The sequence below is a fragment of the Rhodamnia argentea genome, chromosome 5 (assembly GCF_020921035.1).
Source record: "Rhodamnia argentea isolate NSW1041297 chromosome 5, ASM2092103v1, whole genome shotgun sequence".
In the NCBI taxonomy this organism is placed as follows: Eukaryota; Viridiplantae; Streptophyta; class Magnoliopsida; order Myrtales; family Myrtaceae; genus Rhodamnia; species Rhodamnia argentea.
Window position 1 is genome coordinate 8,219,580 of NC_063154.1, and position 7,892 is coordinate 8,227,471.

The 7,892-nt window shown below is 39.5% G+C and overlaps 1 protein-coding gene across 2 annotated transcripts; it reads left to right on the forward strand.

The window, feature by feature from the left end:
* The first annotated feature begins 357 nt into the window (after nucleotides 1-357).
* LOC115739927 (MLP-like protein 31) lies at nucleotides 358-7,593 on the forward strand. 2 transcript variants are annotated; one of them, XM_030673244.2, is made up of 3 exons: nucleotides 358-566; nucleotides 643-836; nucleotides 7,560-7,593. In XM_030673244.2, exons 1-3 carry the CDS (start codon nucleotides 380-382, stop codon nucleotides 7,578-7,580), a joined length of 402 nt encoding a protein of 133 aa, XP_030529104.1. In that variant the 5' UTR covers nucleotides 358-379; the 3' UTR covers nucleotides 7,581-7,593. The 2 variants fall into 2 exon arrangements, with proteins under 2 accessions (XP_030529104.1, XP_030529103.1); XM_030673243.2 differs by lacking the exon at nucleotides 7,560-7,593 and having other exon boundaries at nucleotides 643-971.
* Nucleotides 7,594-7,892: the final 299 nt, after the last annotated feature.

The following is a 7,892-nucleotide window of genomic DNA, read 5'->3' on the forward strand; positions in this document are numbered from 1 at the left end:
GATTTAGGATTAAGTTAGTTCAATTGAGAGGTTTAGGATAAAATTAGTATCAATACAAAATGTTTAAGACTGTTTTGGTATTTTTCCCCGCAATCAGGCTATGTGATGCATGCATGATATGCATCTACAGTTTGATAGATTATAGTCTCTCTCTCTCTCTCTCTCTCTCTCTCTCTATGTGAGTGCGCTCTGGAAATTAGTTTTTATTCTCTCCGAGTTCTTACGTGAAGGGGAAAATATCTATACACATATTTTTTAAAAGTAGGAAAACCACAAAGACATCGTTATGTACTTGTGTATATAAAGGGTCCTGGGAGAGGACTCTCTCTGATCATATTCCTCACTCACCGTCTCTCCACCACACAGTAGAAGCTCAGGAATGACAGTCCACGGGAAGATGGAGATAGACTTCGAGATCAAGGCTCCGGCTGACAAGTTCCACGATGTCTTCAGCTGTCGGCCACACCACATCTCGAACATATCCCCCGATAAGGTCCAGGGCGTCGATCTGCACGACGGCAACTGGGGCAAGGCCGGATCCATCATCTGCTGGAGCTACACGCACGGTACGTATTCGAATAGTACTGATGAAACGGGCTTTGTCTGATAGCTTAACCCTTTTGCGTCCAATGGACTTTGCAGATGGAGAGACTAAGGTCGCGAAGGAGGTGATAGAAGCCATAGACGACGAGAAGAACTCGACAACATTCAGAGTGATTGAAGGCGACCTGATGAAGCTGTACAAGAACTTTGTCTTCATCGTCCAGGCCACGTCCAAGGAAGGAGGCGGGAGCATCGCTCACTGGACGCTCGAGTACGAGAAGCTGAGCGAGGAGGTGACTGAGCCCTACTCGCTGCTCCAGTTAGGCGTCCATCTCAGCAAGGACATCGATCTTCACCTCATGGAACAGGCTCAGGCTCAGGCCTAGCAGAAACTAAGGAACTGGACTTTTATTCATATGCACTGGTTTGCTGTCTCTGTTGAGCTTGATATCATGTATGTTTTGAACATGGTTTACGACATGTCTATAGTGAAAAGAATATGCTTGTGCTATGTGTGGCACTCGTGAGGAAAACTAATGGAAAGGTCTTCAAATAGATGTTTGAATATCTCTTCTGCGCGATCTCAACAGATGTTATGATTCGGGTGTGCAGCACCCGGATTCAAGGGGCTGTTTTCCTCTCCATCGCTGAAGCTGTAGATCCTTCTCACAACATCTTGATGGTGGATTTTCTTCAAAAAGTTTCTCGTGTGTGTACCATCTCGAGTCGAAGCCAATCAGAGGTCGCCTGTGGCCGACAATCACAAATCAACCTCAGATCTGCGGTTGTGGTGGCTTGGGAGGGGGAAGGGGAGTTATGGCTGTTAAGTTTTGTGTATGTTAAAGTAATACATGAGTCGCCTTTAAATGTATAAACCACCTGTCGTAAAGGGGTGATGGATGAAAAAACATTGCAATTTCTGGTAATATGAACTCGATCCGGCCAAACGGGTCTAAGAAAATGCGCATATTGAACATGGAAACGTGATCAAGTCAAGCTTACTCGATGAAAGGATACTGATTTACTTCCATTTCTAGTTGAAGAACTTTTCTCGTCTCTCTTTCAAGATAGTGGGTTTATACAAGGAAGTTGCTAACTTAACAATCTAATAGTAATGTTAGTTATTTTTTACCACACGATCTCTCAATCAATGAGTATTTTATGCAAAACATGTGGTGATGGTGTGTAGATCTTCGGTTGAGATTAAACTATTCCTTACAGTCTTGTCAAAGAAGCATTTTTCTTTACACAAAATTTTCCACACCAAGATAAGTATTACAGATAGGATGGCTTTTAATAGTGAACCAAACACATAAAGTTTGCATGTTTCTATTCATCAAATTAGAGACCGGTAACAGGAAAATTTCCTCCAACACAAAACATGATCCTAAATGAAAATGAGGCGGGAAAGAAAAATATTCCTTTAAGATATTCACCCTCGCGGAAGAAAATTCATTTTTTTAACACGGAAAGGAAGAAAGGTCACAGCAAAAGACAAAATTGGCATGTTGCATTAAGTTAGGTGATTGGGTAAGCTCTCTACAATTTTTCTCTTGCACCTCACATAGGGATTGGATGCTAGGTTGCGTTTGTTTCACTGATAATGTTTTTTCGGAATTCATTATTTGGAAAATGACTTTTGGGAAATCATTTTTCCGAAAAACAGTTTGATTTCTTTTGTTTGGTGACATGTGATGAAAAACATTTTCTGGTGTTTGATTTTCACTTGGGAAATGATTTCACTTTATCTTAAGCAAAAAAAAAAAAAATTCAAAATTTTAAATTATATTCTATAGTTTAAATTTTATGTTCTATATATATTTTTTATTTTTTTCTTTTCCATTGTTTGGTGACATGTGATGGAAAACATTTTCTAGTGTTTGATTTTTAGTTGGAAAATGATTTCACTTTATCTTCAGCAAAAAGAAATTCGAATTTTTTAAATTATATACTATATTTTGCCAGGACTAGGCGAGCCTTGAGCACGCCAGGATCGGGCAAGCCTTGAGCTCACAGAGGTCGTCAAATCCAATGGCCTTGAGGCTCACGGAGACCGGCGAGCTCGGCCGACAACCTCGAGTGAGGCTCACTGGGACCGGGTCAGCCCTACCAATGGCTTCGAGGCTCGACGGTAGCCGCCACCAACCGGTCGTGGCAAGGGAAGAAAAGAAAATGAAAAAGAAGAAAAAGGAAAAAGAACATAAAATAATAGTAAAATATTAAAACATTAAAAAACCATAATAAAATATTAAAATTATTTAAAAAAAATAAAGAGGAGCAATTTCGAAAATTTTTTCATCTCTTCAGATTGGGGAATTCACTTTCCTGATTTTGTACATAAATTTTTCACTGATCGAAAAGTTTTTTTTGTTGATTGAATCATTTTATGATGAACCAAACGGGTGAAATTCCGGAAAACTAATTCTAGAAAGACACTTTCCCTATTGCACTTGTGACATTTCAATCCCAAATTTTTTTTTTTTTTTGGCCAATTTATTTCTAAACATTTTGCATTTGTGCCAATTCAGTCATCCAACCCAATTTTGGCCAAGAATCGCTGACATGGAGTGACGGCACTAACGTGATAATTTTTAATAATATTTTAATATTTATTTGTATTTTTTTGCATTCTCTTTTTTTGTTTTTCTTCCCTTCTCCTTTAGCCGGTCGCAGGACCACCACAACCTGTCAGAGGCAAAGGCCAACGAGGTCTGCCTCGTCAGCCACTCACGACGATGAGGTTGGGCCTTGCCTAGTGATGGTGAGCTTGCCTCCGGTCGGTCATCGACTACGGCGATTGGCTGGAGGAAGAGGGAAGACAAATAAAAGAAAGAGAAACAAAAGAAAAAGAAAATCAAAGAATAATAAATCAGAAAAATAAAATATTATTAAAAATTGCCACATGAACGATATTTTGTCAAAATTGGCAAGAAAAGACTAAATTACCACAAATGCAATAAGGCTTAGGACTAAATTAGCAAAAGGAGATGTAGTTGATTGGCATAATTGTTGACATCTAAATTTTTTACTAAACTTTTTCATTCATTCTTGTATAGAAAATTAGCACTAATTTTAGTTCTTGCCAAAAATAATCAAATTATTTTTTTATATTTATTTTTAGCATTCATGCATGACTAGTTTAGTTGCATTTTGCATTTGGACTGACGGTAGATGATTTAAGCTTAAATTGAATGGGTAACTAGACTTAAAACGACAGAAAATTTTTGCCAGTTGGTGGCAATTGTGCCGAAAGTTCAAGGAAGGATTTGGGCCTATATGGAGCTTCCAATTAAGAAAAGGTTTTAATTAAAATGTCAATTATTCCAATAAAGCTTAAATTGAGCCCAAAATTGTGCGAATGAGCTCACAAGAGTAAGAAATTTCGGCCAACCCATCGACACCCTCTATGACCGAAAATTTGAAGAGTTTTAAGTAATCGGGATTCTTGAAGATCAAAATTTTTAATGCTGCGGTCATTAACGAATTTTACTTTGACTAGGATTGGTAAACCCTTTGCCTATAACACCAAGTCTAGGGTTTAGAATGAGGGGCTTCATTCAGATTTTTTTGCACGCCACAAGAGGGAGCTCCCTCGCTCTCATCTTCATCGAAGGGGCCATTCACGTTGAGAACACGCGGCCAAAATTGAGGGGGGCTTCACACTTACAATTCATTGCGCAAATGGAGAAAGAAGAGTGCAGGAGGGAAGAATTCTTGGTTTTACACATGCAGTAAACGTCAAAGAATTCATCACGGAAAAGGCCAAAGGAAGACCCCACTCATTCTTCTCCATCACCTCTTCACCAGCAAAGCCAAGAGCTTTGAAGGACTTCTGTCGACGATCTACGTGCCCGGCGAATTTCCATCACATTCAAAGCTGTTCCAGTGCACCTTCAGATCCAACACCGAGGCGTTTCCTGAGCTACCAACACCGGTACTTCGCTGCACCATCGTAACCGAGCTCCCTGTGTCACTCGTTTTGTTCCATTTTTGCAGGTTTCCTAGTGAAGTACCGTCGGTGACTATCCGCCCGTTTATAACGAGCCTCCCTCTCCAGTGACTTTCCGGCTTTGTTCGATCATCAACGCGGCAACATCCAGTGGCCGACGCCCTACCAAGGAACCCTTCTTGCCTTCTAGCGAGCATCCAGATGATCTAGCCTCTATTTATGTCCAAAAGTTCTTTTTGTCTTGCAGGTTACTTAATCAAATCAACCACCTCACCTCCAATACCATCTCACGAGTTCCATGCATGTTGAGAGATGTTGAAGTCCAACCTGCAATGGCAGATTAGAAAGCCCCATTGTGAGCACTTTTCCGGCTAAACTCCCATCGTCCCTACCCACGATGCCGCTGTCCACCATGGGCAATCCGTGACGTCCTTGTCCCTAAGGTCATCGATCCGTGAATTCGCCAAGACGTCCACCATGAGTACATCATCATCAAAACATACGAAGTTCATCGTGGAGGATAAAGAAGGGATTCCAAAGTCGGAAAGGCTTGCCCAGGTGTTGAAAGCTAATTTTTTTTTTTTTATTGTGGTCAGTGAGTGTCACAGGCTAAGGAAAGGAAGATTCTCGGAGCAGCCAGTTGAACTTCAAGCGGTTGTTGTGAAATAGTCTAATGGTCTGGTCAATGCAAAAGTTAAAGCCTTGAGAGTAATTTTCAGTGTTCTACCGGAGAGCATATCATCCAGGACAGTCAACCTAGAGTGTGACCAAGCAGATCAGCGTCGCAGAACACTTGTCGCCAAGACTCCATACCGTGAACCGCCACCGTAAGCCCCACCAAACCGTGAGTCCTCATCCACAAGCAATTCCGTGAAACGAAGATTGCGTTTTCGAAATTCGGATGACATTCAAATCAGGTAACGGACTCTATCTTTAGAATATTGTTGGATATTCGTTACTTAATTTGCATTGTTTGAATCTTGAGCAAATATTGTGGAGATTGTGCATATCTTTTTGGAATATCCTGTTTATCTTGAGTTTGAATTTTGAATTTTTGAAAATCCTTAGCATATCAAATAATTCCTTATCTCAACTGAAAATATCTTTTCCAAGTTGGATAATTTTCTGAAATACCTTGAAAATCTAACGAGATAATTTTTCTATTTTTGAAAAGATGTAATCCTTTGCGGATAGGGCGATTTGCCCTTTATAATTCGGCAATTATCCTTTGTCTGGCCGAATGTTTTTTATTTTTTTTATACTATAGCCTCATTCAAATAATTTTATAATTTATCTTCCAGGTGCCTATGTTCTTCAAAAAATATGTGCACAAAGGATGACTATCTGACTTCACTCCCGAAGTATGATCTCATCCGCACATCGAAATTGTCCGTCACATCCCATACCTTTGGATCAGACCGACTAATTTCACAAAATTTGACTTCAACATCCGACCCCACTTCCAGGTACGACATGAATAAAATTCCCCTTCCAACCCTAAACTTTGGGCATGAGGCGAATTTATCGGAAAATTCGGATTATAAGGTATATTATGCTCCAGGTTTGTTATACTTTTATTTCATTCATTTTTCTTAATAAAAAATAATTAAAAAAAAGATACCTTGGTCTCAAATGGAATTTTCGGAAACCTACACTTCAAGATGACTTTTAATATAAGTTGCATTTTGAGGAATCAATTTCTTAACTAATGTTAATTGTTGGACAGATTTTTTTCAAGCTCATAATGAAACCGAAAGTCCATGAAAGGACAAGCCATTCATGTGCATTTCATAAAGTATATATAGGTATTTTTCCTGCATCTTCCCATGTCATCCATGCATTATTTTTATGTCATGAGAATAGTCTCATGAATTTTCGCATGTCATGTAGTACATAGAACATTTCTTGCTCGTCATTTATGCCATGTCATGTAGTTTGATAAAATCACTTCGCACGTCATGTAGTTTAGATTTCATCCCGCATGTCATTTAGGTTGGAATCCGCATTTTTCTTGCAGTAAAATTCATTTTTTCTCAAAGTCATTTTGCATGATTATCTTCGTTATAGCATTATATATTCAGTATTTATATAGTTGCATTCATACGTTGCATTCATTTAATCAATAAAACCCAAAAACATAATTGCACCTTGATTTTCAAAAAATTAAATCAACTGGATTTGCCAAGTCAAAAGAATTATTTCATGAGAATTGGTACCAAAAGGGCATTGATTTTTCTAATTAATGTAACTAAGTTCCCGAACTCATTTTTTCTGGTTCGTAGGAATAAAATAATTCTCCTGCTATTTTGTTTAGGTTTTTAATCAACCTACCAAAAATGATTAGTGGCAACTCCAATATAAATCTTTGCATGAAATTGAACCTAATAATCCATTAGCCGTAGTGTAGGTCAAAACAATAATTATAATAAGTTTATGACTTTTTTGGAAACTATTCCGGGAAAATTGTCCAAAAATTTTTAGACATGTTAAACTTTTACCAATTTAGTCATAAATCATTCAATTTTGTCAATAGAGTCCTAAGCCTTCCAACATTTTGCCAATTGATCAATTCAACAAGAGAGCGGGCGGGCTAATGGAAAACTGGCGAGTCGAAGCCGGCCAACGAGCGAGCAACAGCAACGGCGGTGGGCAAGCGTGCGGCAGCGAGTGGGTGGGGGTGGCAGCGGAGAAGGGCGGGATGTGTCAATATTGGTTGAATCGGGTGGGGTATGAGTTATTGAATTTTCATTACATGAATATGGGTCAAAACGGGATAAATGGGTCAATATGGGTCAGAGTATATTCAACCCGACCCAAATCCGATCCGAACCGACTCACCCATTTGACACCTCTAGCCCTACCTCACGAGAAGTTTTGTAGAAAAAATGGTGGATCAACAAGTAATTACTCTAATGAAGCAGTCATGGAAGTGCATGCAAAGCAAAGCGGTAGGAACGGTGTTGTCGTTCTTCATCCCTTTCTTCACGGCCCACCTCCCCGAATGCTTGAGCTTTGGGCATGTCCGATCATAGTAATCCAAGCTCAGGGATGGAATCAGCTGAGCTAGATCGGAAGAGGTCACTGGTGACGGTGAAGGGGGTTTTCGAGTCTTCGCGGGCGGTGGTGGTGCGGGGGGGAATGGCGTGCGGTGGTAGTGGGCGGGTGATGGTAGCGGGGTTTGGAAAGTTATAACTCATGAGTCCAAAATGGATTAAGTTAAAACTCATTAAAACTCATATTTAAATAGCTTTTATAAACTCAGACCCATATTTGACCCATTTTTTAAATTTAGTGAACCCATATATAATCCAGGTATATGAAAGTAAGTTAAAAAATGGGTCAATAACCCATATTGACACCTCTACTTGTAATCATATGGGCAAACAGATGAACGTATCAT

Excerpts from the sequence above, each read along its gene's own strand:
- LOC115739927 (XM_030673243.2), top strand. The coding sequence starts at position 380 with ATGACAGTCCACGGGAAGATGGAGATAGACTTCGAGATCAAGGCTCCG. Across the intron at positions 567-642 it reads CTGCTGGAGCTACACGCACG|ATGGAGAGACTAAGGTCGCG; the intron begins GTACGTATTCGA and ends TGGACTTTGCAG.